Consider the following 16,270-nt stretch of genomic DNA (forward strand, 5'->3'; position numbering starts at 1 on the left):
CCCCACATCCCATAATTCATCCACCCAGTTTTGGTTGCGATAAGAGAAATCTTTCGCTTGTGTAACATTAATGGAACGCAAACATGTCTCAGGCGAGGCTGTGCCTTTCGTGGAATTGTCACAAGTCCTAATTTTGAGCTCGTTTTGCTTTGAAAACAAAGAAAGTAACGTATAACGGGCGGCCGACTTTACAAATGATACCGTAGAACCGCTAAACTTTATTTTATGATCATTCATTTGCATATTGCCCCCCCCACCCTGTGCTTTATTGTTATGTGAAGGGAACTTGAGATTTAAATAAATTTCACAAAGAGCACCAGAGAACTGTGCAGATAGTCTACAGTATAACTGTAAAAGTCTTCTAAATGATGTGTAGCAAGTGTATTGCGTCAGATTTCAAGATGATGGGGGTTCGGGGGCTAGGCCAGTGGTGGAAAGTAACTACATTTAGGTACTCTTGTCAAGTACACTTTTGAGGTACTTGAAATACCTTGAGTATTTTCAATTTGCTGCCACTAGGGTGCGTCTAGATTTCTAGGCTAACTTTATACTTCTACTCTACATAAAAGGTTAAGATAAGATTGTTGATTATTGAAACTGACAAGCTACCCAGCAGTTTATCAAGTAATTAAAAATAGCACCACCTTTACCAGCTGCAACACTGAAGTGATAGACACATTATTGCATAAATTATACTAATTATTATTCTGAAATGGGCCATTCCCTCTAATGAATACATTTGGTTTTGGTACTTCAGTATATTTAGATCTTTTTAAATGTTCAATGCAGGACTTTATAACCCCCAATATACACACACACTTTGACTCTCCAGCACAAAATAATATTAAGTCCTTCACACAGGGGGCTTATAAAGGACTGTGTCTGGTAGCCACGTTCGGTAATTTATCCATAACGCTTAAGACATTTATTGCAGCACATCACTGGCAGAAACTAGTTCTGTTCAGATTTTGTGTGAACTTAAAAGTTTGTGGTCGGCTGCTGAGTGCAGATGTTTGAAGAGTAACAGTTCTGCCTTTGCCTTTTCTTTCTGCTCTATTTAGTCTTTTTTCTTTATGTTCCTAGTTTAAATAAATGAGGGGTGATGTCCCACATGCTGCCTCTTCCTCCATGAACCCACAGTAAGCCTCCAGGCCTGGACAACCCTGATGATCAAAAGACTCCGTATCAGCAATCTTCAAGTTTTTATTTGTTTACAAAGTTAAGATTGCAATTTCATATAGTCCTTCCTTTAATGAGTAGAAAACTTTTTTTTTTTTTTAAAAGAATTAGTCGAAAGGCACAAATTTTACAATATATACATTTGGATCTAAATTATAAATATATAGAAAACAAAAGCACAACCCAGAATAAAAGTGCTGAACACAGTTTTTTTTGTTTGTTTTTTACAGAAAAAATAGGCTTTGTTTAAAAATACATACAATCAGTAGCATGTTTTTTGTTTCATTTTTTTTGTTAGCAATAAATTATTTTAAGAGTGATAACATGTATGTAATATGCAAACGGTGGAGAAACAGGAAAGATGGTTACAGTATACACAGAGCTATCCATCAAAGATCAGAAAAGAAACAAAAAGCTTGCAACGCTCAATCATAACCCACAAGAGAACAGTAACTTGATTATGCCATTCTTAGTGCAAAATGATAATAAAACGTTAAAACTATACTGTTACTACAAATCTTAAAATGCGGTCCATATCCCTCAAATGCATAAAGCTTTATTTGTGTGGCTATAAAAAAAAAAAGAAAAAAAAAGAAAGGCAAGTCTATTGCAGACTGATGTCTCGGAATGTGCCTGATGAGGAATATTTAAAGCAAAATTATCGAGGGTACCAGAAAAGACTATATGAATGCTATAGTCTGCTAATAAAAAAAAAGAAAAGAAGTGTTTACAAGAACTGGAGATACTGTGAGTCTAAACCTAAACATCTGTTACACTGAGGGGAGAGGTGAAGGCTTGGACAGATCAATTGCACATATCAGTATAATCCAGGTGCGAATCGACTTAAAGATCGGTCAGTTTTAACATGAATTAAATGTCCAACACAAATGAAAATGAAAAACGGTCCACAGAAAAATGTTTCTTAAAAAGAAACCGCCTTTTGCTCTTTGCCCTAAGAAGGCATAAATGTTTTAGAATCACTGACATGTTCACAAGGACAAACAACAAACCCATTACATAAAGTCTAAAACATAAATACAGCAAGTGTCACAGCACAGAGTTAGGAACAAAAATAGCACACGTACTGGATAGTTTCACCACTGTTGTAAGGGGAAATGATAGATTTCTGCTAAACGCCCCGCCATTAACACCTCCTGTAGGTTTCTTCCTGAGATTGAGAAAAAGGTCTGCTATCTTTGAGCCAGTAACTTTAGGGGGGTGGGGGGTGTCCGTGGAATACTTTGGTATCTCTCTGCAAACTGGAGGCCTGACAATAAAAAGGTCTACGAGTTGGAGAAACAATTCTGCTTGAGAAAAGCAAAAGCTGAAATGAGCAGAAATAAATCCAGACGCTGTACAGCAGTACAGAACAGTGCAATCTTATTTGGTGGCAGGTTATAATAGAATTTGTTTTATAGTAATCTTGAAAACTAGAAACTTCCCTGACCAAACATTTTGTTAACTATTCTAATAAGCAGGATAACATATCTAAAATCTAAATATCCCTTAAATATAAATAACAAGAACTTTTATAATAACGAGGACTAAAACACCAAGAACGCATTGCGTTCATCCCGTGAAAACTTACTATACAAAAAAGGTTGTAAGCATTTCAGAATCAGTTTGACTAAAAGACTATGAAGCACAACAGAAATAAGGAGATTCATACCATGCAAAGGTAACCACAAAGCTTTGCCCGTTGAGCGTAAACAGTACTTAGGCATGTCTGTTTCACAACAAATGTAGAATTATGGTTTTATTGCTTTTTGATCACTTGAACTTACCCCGGCATTTTGTCACGAACCAACTACAGTGCATCGTTTTCACACAAAGATGGCCAGATCTCACAGGTTTTTAACTATGCACTATCATACACAGTGAACATCACAAATGGTTTTACAGCCTTGGCGCCTGAAATGGAAACACATTTAATCAGAAATTTGTCTCTCAAAAAAAAAAAAAAAAGTGAGGATTTTGAAAAAAAAAAAAAAAAAAAAAAACAGCTTTTCAGACTCAAGACCATAAAACCTTGAAATTCTTTGTCATCCACTGTACTTAGACTTGAAAATTTTTTTTTTTTTTATATATATATATATATATATATATATATATATATATATATATATATATATATATATATATATATATATATATATGTTTGTTGGTCAAAACGACACCAACAACAAAGCATTCGAGACGTTCCTGAGAAATTCAAAATCAGATCAAAACCAGGAGTCACATCACTAAATGTTATCGTCAGCTTAAAATAAAAAAAAATAAAAATAGGGAGATAAAATTTTGGGACACAATTCCTATCCATGCTGCTCAATAATAAAAGCACAATGTCATATCAACGGGGACAGAAGAACACAGAAAAAAGGACAAGTCCACACAATCATACGAGCACATACAGGCTTAACGGAGGCTTCTTCCTGAAACCCACCACCATAGTGTAACACAAACGACTGACTGACTGACTGAGGGGGCTAAAAGTTAAATACAAATATACCATGTTTAAATTAAAATGAATAACCAAGAGTACAAATCTATACATTAGGCTACATGGATTTTTAAAGACTGCATTTAAAGATTTCTCCAAAAGGCACTGTTTGCAACAGCAGACTGCTCTTCCTCTCCCTTTTTCCTCACACTAGTGTTCATACAAGCAGGGAGAGAAACAAGAGGGAGCATGTAGAAGAAAAAACAAATGAAAACTGAGGCATTTCATGGCTTATCAGCTAAAAGATTTAATCTGTTTTTGTTGTTTTTTTTCCTCATCTTCCAGTTCAACGCTATCTTTTGTTTCACTCAAACCAAGCCTTGCATACAGCCTTGTTTTAGTCAAGACAAAAACGGCCATGAAGCGAAGTAGCAGTAAAGCAAAGTCTAAAGATATGGTTTTAACTGGTGAAAGGCATTTAGAGCTTCCAGCAACTTCACCAATCATACCTCGTAAAATCAGCAGCGGGGAGGCTTATTACAGATTTCCGAACCTCGATGAATGAGCTTTTGTTGTTTGTTGACAGCTCGTATATGCAATAAAATACAGTTATCACGGTTGTTGTTTTCACAGCTGCCATTCACTGTGGAGGACACACTTTGGTGCAGAAATCGGATACTGATGGAGCCTGCTATCGCCTAAACAGCCTCAAGCAGGTGAACGCTACAGGTGGATAAAGAGCAGGGTGAGCCGAGTGCAGGACAGGCAGTGATGTGACTATAGGCCCTGAGGGGAGAGGGAGTAGGTCCGTGGGTGCGATCATAGACAGCAGCAAACAAGACAATCTGCTTTAAAAGACAAAACAAAATGACCCGAAAGGAAAACAAAGTCCAGACGAGCGGTTGCTGTTAAAGCTCCGAGTCTTCTTGCCGGTACCTAATGACAGACGTCCGGTCCAGACCGCGCTGTAGCATGCTGTTCAGAGCCTCGCGAACGTCTAGGGTGCCGGAGTGGCCGTTGGGTAAGGACAGCGAGTCTGACTGAGGGAGGAGATAGTTGGAGGAGAAGTGAGGCGAAGAGTTGGAAAACAAAGAGGAGGACGGGGACGGGTTGGAGAAGAGGGAAGAGGAGGACGATGTCGGGATGAGGGCGGATGCGGGCAGGAGGCCGGTGGAGACGTGCGGAGCCAGGTTGTTGGAGGTGGAGGACGTGGAGGAAGAGCAGGAGGAGGTAGAGGGTGAAGGGCTGGCTTTCTGTGTGGGCATCTGGGGAGAAAGGGGCAGGTCAAATAAATCTAATAAGTCTTGGTTATTGGCGAGCAGGCTGTGGTTCTGCTGCGGTGTTGCCTGCAGATGTTTGCTGCTGCTGCTGCTGCTGCTGCTGTAGCAAAATAGGCTGCTGTACTGGTGCGGCCTGCTGGGCATTCGGTGCACTCTGGGAGATCAGAGACTCCAGGTTAAAGTCATCTCCGAATGCTGCGTGCACCCCTAGACTGTCCAGATGCAGTCCGCCCTCCGTGGTGTCTGGGGAGGGAGACGGCGAGCTCACAGTCAGGTCCAAGATCTCATCCAGGGGATTCTTGGAAGACAGCGTGGTCTGATGGAGTGGACGAGATGGGTTCTTCGGCTGCTGAAAAGGGGTTACAAAGGACTGGGGGTAAAACTGTGAGAAGTTGGAGCGGATGCTAACCGTGTTGGGGACGGGGCCCTGGCTGGTGGCGGTGGAGTTGTTTGGCCAGATGTGGGTCCTTTGCTGGGTTTGGCTGGGATTTCTCTGTAAGGACAACAGGGGCTGCTGCTGTAAAGGGGACTGGGTTTGGGCCTGCAGTCTCTGTTGCGGAGAGATCTGATTCTGGGGGAGAGACCGAACGAGGGAGTGGTTGAGCATGGGCTTGGAGTTGAACAGATTTGCCAGGAGGTGTTTGTTCTCCTGCTCCATTTTACGACTGCGCTCCTCGACCAGCCGCAGCTCGGCGGCCTGCTGCTCCCTCTCCTTTCGTCTCCGCTTCACCTCCTCGTCCATTTGCAACAGCTCCTCGCGCACGCGGGGCACGCAGTTTTCTGGAATCTTGATACCTGGGAGAGACGAGGAGCATGGTCACGCCACAGGTATTAGCGAGGTAAATACTCAAAGACTTCACTGAATAACTGTTCACCAAACACTTTTCAAAACGTGACGATCCAGACCCAGATCTTCCACCGATTTCATTTCACAGCACATGTATTAACACAAACAGTAAACGGACTGGTAGGTTTGGCACTGGATATGCACAGCTATGTGCCTCTGTGATGCCTTCTCCATTTTATGATCTAATAATACATATTTTCTACAGTGTATTTGTCTTTTTTATCTTTATGCTGTAGGGTTTTCGTGGGTTGTCAAGCTGAACTGCAAAATGTTCTGTGTATCTGGCCTAATAACTTCAACAAATATCAGTTAGCATCAATGTATTACTCAAAAGTTCATGAGAATGAAGAATGTGAGCGACAATTCTGATTCCTTAATTTGTCGGTAAGTGTCAGCATCATATTTTAGCATAAAAACAACAAACTGACATCTGGTAATTTAAATGCACATTTTAAAACTTCCTCTTCGGTGTTTATCAATGTTTAAAGCTCATTATTACCACTGTCAAGTGTGAAAGATATTCTAACCACCAGTAAAAATGTGCACTGTCTTAGTAAACCGCATATGACTTGCATGGTGGGTGGGTGGGTGGGGGGTGGGGGTGGTGGTGGTGGTGGTGTACTAACCGACTTGCTTGTTATGCTGTTTGGTTTTAAGGCGGACAATCTGCAGGATGCTGGAGCTGGTGATGTCAGACACCACATCGGATACGCGCTTCCACACACGCAACAGAGCACCACACAACATGTGGTACTGGCGGAGGCGCATGCCCTGCAAACACTCCTGACCTTCTTCTATTTTCTTACACTTGCCATTCCTAGGGAAAGGACAGGAAAACAAAAGTCAAACGTTTTATGCAGACAACACAAAGAGCACACAAGTTCCTTGCATATCCCTCTTTTAGGAAAACTGTATGGCAGGTTGAGGGACCGACTGTTGGACGGCTCCAATCCTAGCATTTCAACACAGCTCACTGGTCATCTGGTGACGAGGGCACATGTGAGACCTGCAAGTTATTTCTTCATGACTACTTCTCAGGTGATCTGCAAATCCCTGGGAATGGCATCTGACCCTAAAACCACCCTGACTAAATCCTAATGAGTTCCAGCCTGATTGGATGCACTGAGCCATTAATCCCGAGGGACATTGTGGATTCCTACTTACCAGTTGGCATGACTACACTTCTTGAAGGAGAAGGTGAACTGGTTCTCCCAGCTGTCCCTGGCTTCTTCCGGAGTCGACTGGAAAAGGAAATGTACAACACCAAAATCAGCAAGGAACTCCACAGTTTGACATGACACCATTACACAGCTTTAGAATCACATCTTTACCAACATAGAAACTTTAGTAATAAAGGGGTGTAATTTTAGCATAGTTTTATCTTGTTTATAATTATTGTCAAAGCAGGGAAACCGGTACAGCTTTAATTAACAACATACATACATATAAAGGAATTGTATTATTTCCATTGTCATATTCTGAGCATTTCCTTGAACATTGCCTGGTTCAGTACTCTTCCATGACCACAAGGGGGCATCAGACTCCACATATATATACTCCAAATAGCAATTGCAGATGGGAGGAAAATGTGAGTCCTGAAAATGTCCAGCTTTGTCTTTAGTCAAACCTTCTACATAACCAGAACATGTTTTTATAAATTTTTTGTTTTTTTTCTGCTGGGTGGAGACATTATTTAATATACAGACACCAATATACAGACACAACTATAAGCCCAACTGATTCATCAACATTACCTTCCGGTAACGCTGCTGCAGGTTGTCCAGGCTCTCGGGATGGGTCTGCTTGCCAATATTAGGCTTGTAGACAATCAGGTTCTTGCCTCTTCCTTGCTCAGCTAGCAGCACACATGGGTGGTTACCTCGCAGCTGTGGAGAGGCCATGCAGACAGTGACTTGTTATCTTAGAGACTAATAAAATCTTTGAAGTGGACGTCTACTGTGTCATGACATTGCTATTCAGTGAGGTTTGTATTAATTAATAAAACGTATATATATATATATATATATATATATTTAAGTGCCTTTTACAGCAGACCACGGGTTTAGTTTGCTAATTACAACACGGTCTCACCTTCAGGGACAGGTAGAATCCCTCGTCAGGGCCGTTGAGCTTCAGTGACCTGTTGAAGGCCTCCTCCCAGGGCATGCCTCTGTCCACGCTGATCTGCAGGGGCAAAAAGGATCAGACTTAAACGTGCTGTAAATGAGGGGGAACCAAGCAGCTATGTAACCATACACTGCCATCCTGAAGGTGAAACCGACTCTTGCATAGAAACCCAAAAGGTACAAAAGACATATATTTAAAAACACACAGACATAAATATAATTGAATAAGACGCATTGTCTACCACAGTCATGCATGTCTCCCTTTATACTTGCTAAACTGGTCCTTCTTGTGCAGCATTCTGCCTGGCTGCCAACTTTGAAATGTCAAATGCAGGTTAGCATGCAGCCGACAGCTAAAAGCAGAAGACATCAGTAATTATCCTGTTCCCACTTGCCACTAGTGTCTACATAGGCCCCTGAGCCCTGGGCTAAGCCCGTGTGATAACAGCCTTGCTGCTGGCAAAGTGACATCAATCATCACATAGTGCAGAGGTAGCTACTTGAGTTACCTCTCGTACTGCATGTGGAACACATTTCACCGTTGTACCAGGTGTACTATCTTTGTATGATGCAGTGCAAACCTTGTCACGGAAATCTTAATGGATTTATAGAACTGGTATTTGCTATCTGTGAAGATTTCTTAGCTGCCATCACATGAATTTGTCATTGTTTTTGTTCTATTGGCTTCCTACAAATCCTACTGGATTTAACTCAAAGAAGAGAGAGAGCACAATACTTTCTTTTATGTATCATGTTTATCCATAGAATTAACCTGGTTTGTGAGTGCAATGCCTCAAGATTAGCCTGGGCCTGTAAATGTGCCTATGCTCACCAGGCTGTCTGTTGCCCTTCTGGTGGTGGCTACATCATCCGACATACATACATACATGTAGGCAACACAATATTGCTGATCTGTTCTTGGTTTGTGCAACACAATTCTTATTTTGGCTTCTTTAAAACTAGGGCTGGACATTGCAGGATATCTCGATATTTGATACAATGATGATATTTTGCCCACAGTAATGAGTCGCACAACAACAGGAGAATCAGTGATGTGCATTATGTTTAAAGAAAGCCATCTAACAATATACCTGAAATGAGGTTATGAGGTGCCTACCTTATAGAGAACAACCTGTCCATCCTGAGGGTTTCCAACTGTCAAGAAAGTTTCCTGCTTTTCCTCATATATCTCATCGTTACCCGGGGCTAGGTCTGTCAGAGACACAAAAGAACAAGAGAACCGAACAGATTACTCACATTAGAAGATTAGGAACCATCTTTCTCTTTTAGTCAATCCTTTAAGGGCCAATGGCAATCCAATTTAACGAACAGAGACTATTGTCAGTGTAATGAACAATACTGTAAGTTTCGTTGTTATACAGTGTTAGGCTGTTTTTGAAAAGCCTGTCAATATATTTCAAACCGTTTTTTTACTTTTACTTTTCGTGGTTGGGGTTAAGCAACATTACCATTTTGGATCATAAATAAAATTGCATTATTGTAAAACCTAAAACCATGCAGTGTTTTGAGCTCCATACCTAGGATTCCCATGTCATATTTGCCCTCCTTCTTATCCTTCTCGATTAGATAGTCAAAGTTGTCGGTGAAGTACTGGAAGAGATAGTTCTGCTTGTGGACCTCCAGGCCCAAGATGCGATTTAAGAACTTGGTGATGCTGCAGTCTGGGATAAAGACATAGAACACACACAACAGTTCATGCAGCCGATTTTGTGTTGACAGATGAACAAAGAACACAGCTAAAGTTAAATGTTGAAGTAGGTAGCCTGGGTCGACGTATTTATCTTAAGTATACTGGCGTACAATATGCCTGCATGCCTCTTGGGTACTCTACCTTTCTCAGTACTGATCCCAAAACGAGACTCTCGACAAAAGATGCCCACATCCATCATTCCAATTTTCATGTCTGAAATGCAATAAAGAAAAGCATAGTTGTTTTACTGATCAATCACAGGAAACTCTGCTGGTGAAGTTATCTATTTTCCAGAAGCTGACAGTCAACCAAAGCTCAAACATACCTCTGAAGAAAGTGGCATCACCCCCAGGGTAGCCTTTGGGAGGGGGCACCTTGTTCTCTATGTGGCCAAGGATTGCTTTGGTGATTTTATCAAGAGCCTTGGTACCATACTGCAAGAAAAGAGAAACGCAATTGGTATACACAAATTCTCTTCAGCAACTTTGCTAGAATCCTGAATACTGCTATAAGTAAGAAAAAAAAAACCTTTAATAGTTTAAGTTAAAAAATAATCATGTTTTGACATTAAAAAGTCAGAATTTTATTTTCAGAAGGTAAATTTTCCTACCTTGTTCTCAAAGTTGTACTTGCTCAAGTCTCTGGATTCTGTGGCTCTTCTGTCTCCATGTGTCAATGCACCCTGCAAAGTGGATTAGCAACATTATTATTAGTATTATAAGTATTAGGCTTGCAGGCTTCAGACCATCATCACACTAATACAGATGGACAAAGTGACGTGGGATAAATCTGTTAACTATGAACTACGTATATGGATAGTACTATACAGTCACAGAATTACTACAACCTTACAATAGATAGTAACAGTGTGGACTTCTAGCCCTCTCATTTATAAATCCTGCTCTTTAAAATAGAAGAGATCCAGTATGTAACATGATTGTGGAGTGTATGTTACTGCATTAACTTTTTAGAAATTGACGAAATACAGAAATCCTTTAAAATTACACCACATATGAATGTTTGCCATGTTAAATCTCCACTGCAAGCACCACTTTTAATTACCTGGAAATCTACAACTAGAGTCCCTTTCACACACAAACCTAAAATTATCTACACCAGGGGTCTGCAATCTTTTTAATATGAAGAGCAATTTCAAAACCTCCTTGTTAATCAGTGTGCCATATCAGCATTAAGCCTGCCATCATCTACCGAGCCTGCTCTGGCAGGTTTTTTTCCCCCTCGTTGCCTATGATGAAGGAAACCAAACTACCGTAAATAAAAGTCTGTGCTCCTGCCAATGGCTGGGAAAAAGGTCATTTGGCATTCGGAATGGAACATTTCCATAATACTCTCTTGCACACTTATTGCTAATGTGCCATTTGTTGAACTACCGCATGCCAACGGTGGCACTCGTGCCTAAGGTTGCCGACACCTGATCTAGACATTACCCGTCAGAGCTGTATCTGAGAGTGCAAACGTCTGAATTAGTTGGATCGGACATCAACCGCTCTACCTCCTTAGCACAAAAAATCTCGACAATCCCTGTCGGTAAGGGCCATTGCCGAAATCATCAGACAAATTCAAGGAACGGCAGGAGACTCGGTTGTTTATGACCAAATTATGAACGGCTCAATGAAGCACTGTAATCCGTGTCATGTCCAGTCTGCTGGACGCTCTACCCAGCACCACCCTTCTTCTTAACCCAATGGAGTATTTCCGGTAAGTGAGAACGCATCTGACACGGACAATCTCCTGTTGTGTGCTACATGTGTGAAAGGGAAACTCCGGACTACGTCTGGACCCAATTGCTTGGACATAGTCTGGAATTCATATGCGAAAATGGCTTAGGTCTGATAGAACTCCGTTATGTACTAGTGTATAGAACTACAGTCCAGTTAAAAATCCTGGTAAAAACAACACCTTTAGATACAGTTAGATTAACTCTGCATCAAACAGCAGCATGTGAGACACACACACACACACACACACACACACACACACACACACACACACACACACGCACACACGCACACACACACACACACACACACACACACACACACACACACACACACAGGCGCACACACACACACACACACACAGTCTCTGCCCAGTGTATCAAGAGGAAACAGATGAGGTTAAGGTGTAAAGCGAAACTTGCTCTTCAACTCTCCTACTGACGTTGTGCCTCAATAGGACTTTGAGCAACATTTAAGAGCCACAGACATAACACAACTGTAAGACAAAAGTGCATGAAGAAACATTATTCTACCACAATCTTAATTTAAATATGACTGCAGGGTTATTTAAGAACCCAGCTCGTGTGGTTTTCATCCTTTAAAGATTTGAAATGAACTGCGAGGAAGGTGGAGGAAAATTCAGAAGAAGCAAAGTCAACAGCAGATCAGTCTTGTAGCCAGCTGCTGGCTCTGCCCACGCAGAAAAATGCCTTGAGATACCAAAACAAAGGGATGTCTTAGCCAAATATGACTTCACTGCTGATCTGGAGTCAGCCGGTTGCAAAGGTATTCAGCAGTTGAAGCGATGCTGTGTGTGTCTGTGTGTGTGTGTGTGTGTGTGTGTGTGTTTATTTGTGTTGTATTGGGTTCATGCAGGCAGGCAGGCAGACAGATGAGACATATTCTTGATGCAGATTTACCGAAAACGGCTGGCAAACACATGAACGACTTAACGGAACCGCCATCCCATAGCACCCCCTTGCCGTTTTCCCAAAAGAACTGTCATGCTGTGTCACCATGGAAATAAATGACAGCGAATAAATAACGCTAGTGCTGAAATGCATTGATAATTATGGAAAATTAGAGTTATAAATTATCCAGACAAGCTCCTTTGCTTTTTCTGCTTAGTCAGTTTTCCATTATTGAGCTGTAGAAGGGAAAAACCCAGAATTTCTTGAGGTTTGTGGAGAAAATCCGATTTTTAAGCGAACAAACAATAAAAGAGATCCTGTGGAGAGCTTCTAGGCTAGGGAAAACCCCAGGAAACAAGAAGGACAGAGGTTAAAGCCAGGGTGAAAAGGCAAATGGCAGATCAATAAACACAAAACACAGCTCCTCTCCGTTTACAGTGGAACAATTCTTCTCACACTCCAAAGGACAACAAGATGAAAAGGATTATTTTCCCATGAGACAGATTTCACTGAGTTAAATGGAAAAATCTAGTAAATGTGGAAGAATTGTGCAAAATAAGAAGAGCAAATGCAACACCCCCACACAAACACAACTATAAGGCTATGATATTTACCAGGCTCTCTAGTCTCTTAGCCACAATGGAGGCAAAACGTCTCTCCCCAGCCAACTCTGAGATGAGGAAGATGTACTCTGGGGCTGTCACCTGATTGGACCGATGGGTGCGACCTGGAAAGACAAAGAAGAGACCGTATTTATACTACTAAAACAGTAAGAGAGATGAGGCCTACAGACTGAGTGCATTTTACAGTGCACATTAATTCCTTACAGCTAAAATTCATAATTTTAGAATACAATTTTAACAACAAAGATGGATGAGCAACCAGTGTCATGATTGTGGTGCTGTTGTCAAACAGAAATCTAGCCAAAGGAAAACACTGACTGAAAATATTGTTGACAAACAAGGTAATCATTTCCTAAGGTTTGAAATTACACAACAGCAGTATGAGTTGATATATTTTGTGATAGGACAATAATTTAACAGCAACTGATCTTTATGTTACTTTGTGTGCAACATCTCTGGTTACAACAGACTTTATTGGTATCAACAGCCAGACAGACAAAAACAAGAAACACAGGCTGCATCTACTCACACAATGGATACATTATTAGTAACAGAAAAGTAAGAAGGGGATATTTTTGGTGACATGATAAGACCTGGAACATCAAATGAGAACTGATATCAATTCAATCTGATATTTAGACTATGAGAGAAGATCCCCTGTTTGAACAGCCAACAACTTACAACCAAAAAAAAAAAAACTTTCCGCAAAGTTCTTCTATGGAAGCCAAGGAAAATTCAATAGAATCTCTTATGAGGACATAAATATGACTTTTTATTTGTACAATGTGCGTGTGTATGAACAATAACCTTCCAAACTTAAAGAATTAAGCTAAGAGTGAGTTTGACACTAAGCAGGGAGTCTGCTAATGAAAATAATTACTTAAGCAGTTTGCTAATTATGGCAAACAATGGATCCATCCACTCCTCTGTGATGGTGTGTTGTGAAAATACATAATGGATGCAGACACTTACTAAATCCTTGCCTATATATACGGTACCAGTCAAAAGTATGGACACACTTTTGACTTGTACTGTACTCTATGTGGAATAACTGAAAGCAACCCCAACCATATACTGTATTACCAGCAGTGTTTCAGTAAGACAACATATGTCCTTATTTGGTAATCCTATCCATCAATGGTTATCCATCAAACTAGGTAAGGCTCCTTGGAGTGAGCCTCTCTTGACTTTAAAGGAGGAACTACTCCTCTTTATATACCTGATACCCTGTGACCCAAAAACTGCTGCATGTTGTTTCAGGCATTTACGTAAAAACAAAAGAGTCCAGCCCATCTTTCTACCCGTGACATCATGAAACGCGCAACTCATTGATGAATAACATCCACTGATAAGAAATGACACCATATGAATAGTTGTAATGAGTCATTTTTCAGACCAACTTTGTTTTAGGAGTATTTGACATTTGTTGCTATAGTAACGAAGTTATGAATAGGGAAAATAATACTGACTTACATGTTCCATGTAACAAACAGCAACAACTTTAAATTAGCTTGAGAGACCCAAGATTTTGTCTACAAAAAAGTACTCAGCACATTTGAATGGGAAAGCAGAAATATGTTGTTTTGTGTGTTTTATTCTCAAAGCATTTACTTTCCTTCACTTTTAAAAGACTCACCAAATTGCTGAATGGCCCTGTCTGCACTCCAAGGCAGCTCCAAAGTCATGTGGACCCTGCGCTTCTGGTTTTTCACTCGCTTGTCCGCCTGCAGGGAAATCCCAGAGCTGGCTGCCTCGGAGATGATGGCCACCAACTGAAGGAAATAGGTTTTGGGTATTGGTTGACATCGTATTGAACATTGTGTATAAAAGCAGTACATTTCTTTAAGACACAGATTGTTTGCAGCCAAGTCATGAATTTGTAGACGCAGGACAGCATTTATATCTATTTGATTGGTGGATCTGACCTTCTCTGCACCCATGAAGCGATCTTTCTCCTTGATGTTGATGTGGTCGATGGTAAGACCCTGCTCAGCACGTGACTCATAACGGACGCTGCCATCAAGACACCGCACCACACGACCCTTACGACCAGTCATCTGCAGAAAAAAATATTCATTACATTGTCAGACATTTTGCCCTTAAAAAACATGTGTTTATTTGTTGCTCTTATTTGTGAGCATTGGTTTAGATGGTGAGGAAACACATGAATCCCACCTGTACCAATTAAGCTCATTAGATACCTGTGGCCAGGGAGTTTCCAGGTCAGTGTTTTAGGCACGTACCTCTGAGACTTTATCTGGTCCTCCAAACTTATCGATGAGCTCGTCCAAGGTATTGAGAGGTAGTTCTTTTCCCAGCATGGCTATTTTATTGAGGAGGCCCTGTTTCATCTCCTCTATCCGGGCTGTGAACAGGAAGCAGATGAGACATTAACCATGTAACCCTGACAGGCAAGAGTAACAAAAACAACAGGGCATGGAAGGTTGTTTCACCGTCTAGACACGCATCTGTTTAATTGGGACTGGACACACCTACTGAGGCTGAAATTGCCTTCCGACTGACAAAACAAACCAAAGAAAGAGCTATGCCTACCTGTCTGGCAGCTAGTGTGGTTAACAAAGATGACATCATCATTGTCTAGCAGGGAGTCTGGTGAGGAGTTGGAGTCCGTGTCCATGCCATCGGAGTCACTGCTGCTGTCGTCGCTAATGTTGATCACACCGCCGCTGTCCATGGTGTGCTTGGGCACCTTGGGCTGGCGACCTCTAGGCTTCCCTGGTTGGAAGCCACGAAATGATATTAGATTAAGAAACACGAAGTACAGCTCAACAACACTTAGACTTTCTGTAGTATCATTCAATGAGAGGCCAAGAAATAGAAGCGGATTGCAAGAAGAATTGTTTTTCAATGTGAATCATGGCTGCCAGATGGTATGCAATCAACCAGATGCACTCATATACAGTACAGGCCAAAAGTTTGGACACACCTTCTCATTAAACAAGTTTCCTTTTTATTTTCATGACTATACTATACTATACATATTGTAGATTCTCACTGAAGGCATCAAAACTATGAATGAACACATATGGAATTATGTACTTAACAAAAAAGTGTGAAATAACTGAAAACATATCTTCTATTTTAGATTCTTCAAAGTAGCCACCCATTGCTTTTTTATTAATAAGGGAACAAATTCCACTAATTAACCCTGACAAAGCACACCTGTGAAGTGAAAACCATTTCAGGTGACTACCTCATGAAGCTCATTGAGAGAACACCAAGGGTTTGCAGAGTTATCAAAAAAAGCAAAGGGTGGCTACTTTGAAGAATCTAAAATATAAGACATGTTTTCAGTTATTTCACACTTTTTTGTTAAGTACATAATTCCATATGTGTTCATTTATAGTTTTGATGCCTTCAGTGAGAATCTACAATGTAAATAGTCATGAAAAT

The 16,270-nt window shown here is 40.8% G+C and overlaps 1 protein-coding gene across 2 annotated transcripts in view; it reads right to left on the reverse strand.

The window, feature by feature from the left end:
• Window positions 1–3,295: 3,295 nt before the first annotated feature.
• sbno2b (strawberry notch homolog 2b) overlaps window positions 3,296–16,270 on the reverse strand; it is a 72,047-nt gene continuing 59,072 nt past the window's right edge. For both annotated transcript variants that reach the window (XM_028588285.1, XM_028588286.1), the window contains 15 exons: window positions 15,410–15,592; window positions 15,100–15,221; window positions 14,782–14,913; window positions 14,493–14,628; window positions 12,848–12,960; window positions 10,194–10,265; window positions 9,909–10,017; window positions 9,725–9,796; window positions 9,411–9,554; window positions 8,990–9,084; window positions 7,838–7,930; window positions 7,501–7,632; window positions 6,911–6,987; window positions 6,373–6,563; window positions 3,296–5,694 (listed from right to left, as the gene is read on the reverse strand). In XM_028588285.1, the coding sequence (XP_028444086.1) occupies window positions 4,928–5,694; window positions 6,373–6,563; window positions 6,911–6,987; window positions 7,501–7,632; window positions 7,838–7,930; window positions 8,990–9,084; window positions 9,411–9,554; window positions 9,725–9,796; window positions 9,909–10,017; window positions 10,194–10,265; window positions 12,848–12,960; window positions 14,493–14,628; window positions 14,782–14,913; window positions 15,100–15,221; window positions 15,410–15,592 (2,438 nt within the window). In that variant the 3' untranslated portion in view covers window positions 3,296–4,927. The remainder of the gene's footprint in view (window positions 5,695–6,372; window positions 6,564–6,910; window positions 6,988–7,500; window positions 7,633–7,837; window positions 7,931–8,989; window positions 9,085–9,410; window positions 9,555–9,724; window positions 9,797–9,908; window positions 10,018–10,193; window positions 10,266–12,847; window positions 12,961–14,492; window positions 14,629–14,781; window positions 14,914–15,099; window positions 15,222–15,409; window positions 15,593–16,270) is intronic.

This window comes from Perca flavescens, chromosome 9 (genome assembly GCF_004354835.1).
Source record: "Perca flavescens isolate YP-PL-M2 chromosome 9, PFLA_1.0, whole genome shotgun sequence".
In the NCBI taxonomy this organism is placed as follows: Eukaryota; Metazoa; Chordata; class Actinopteri; order Perciformes; family Percidae; genus Perca; species Perca flavescens.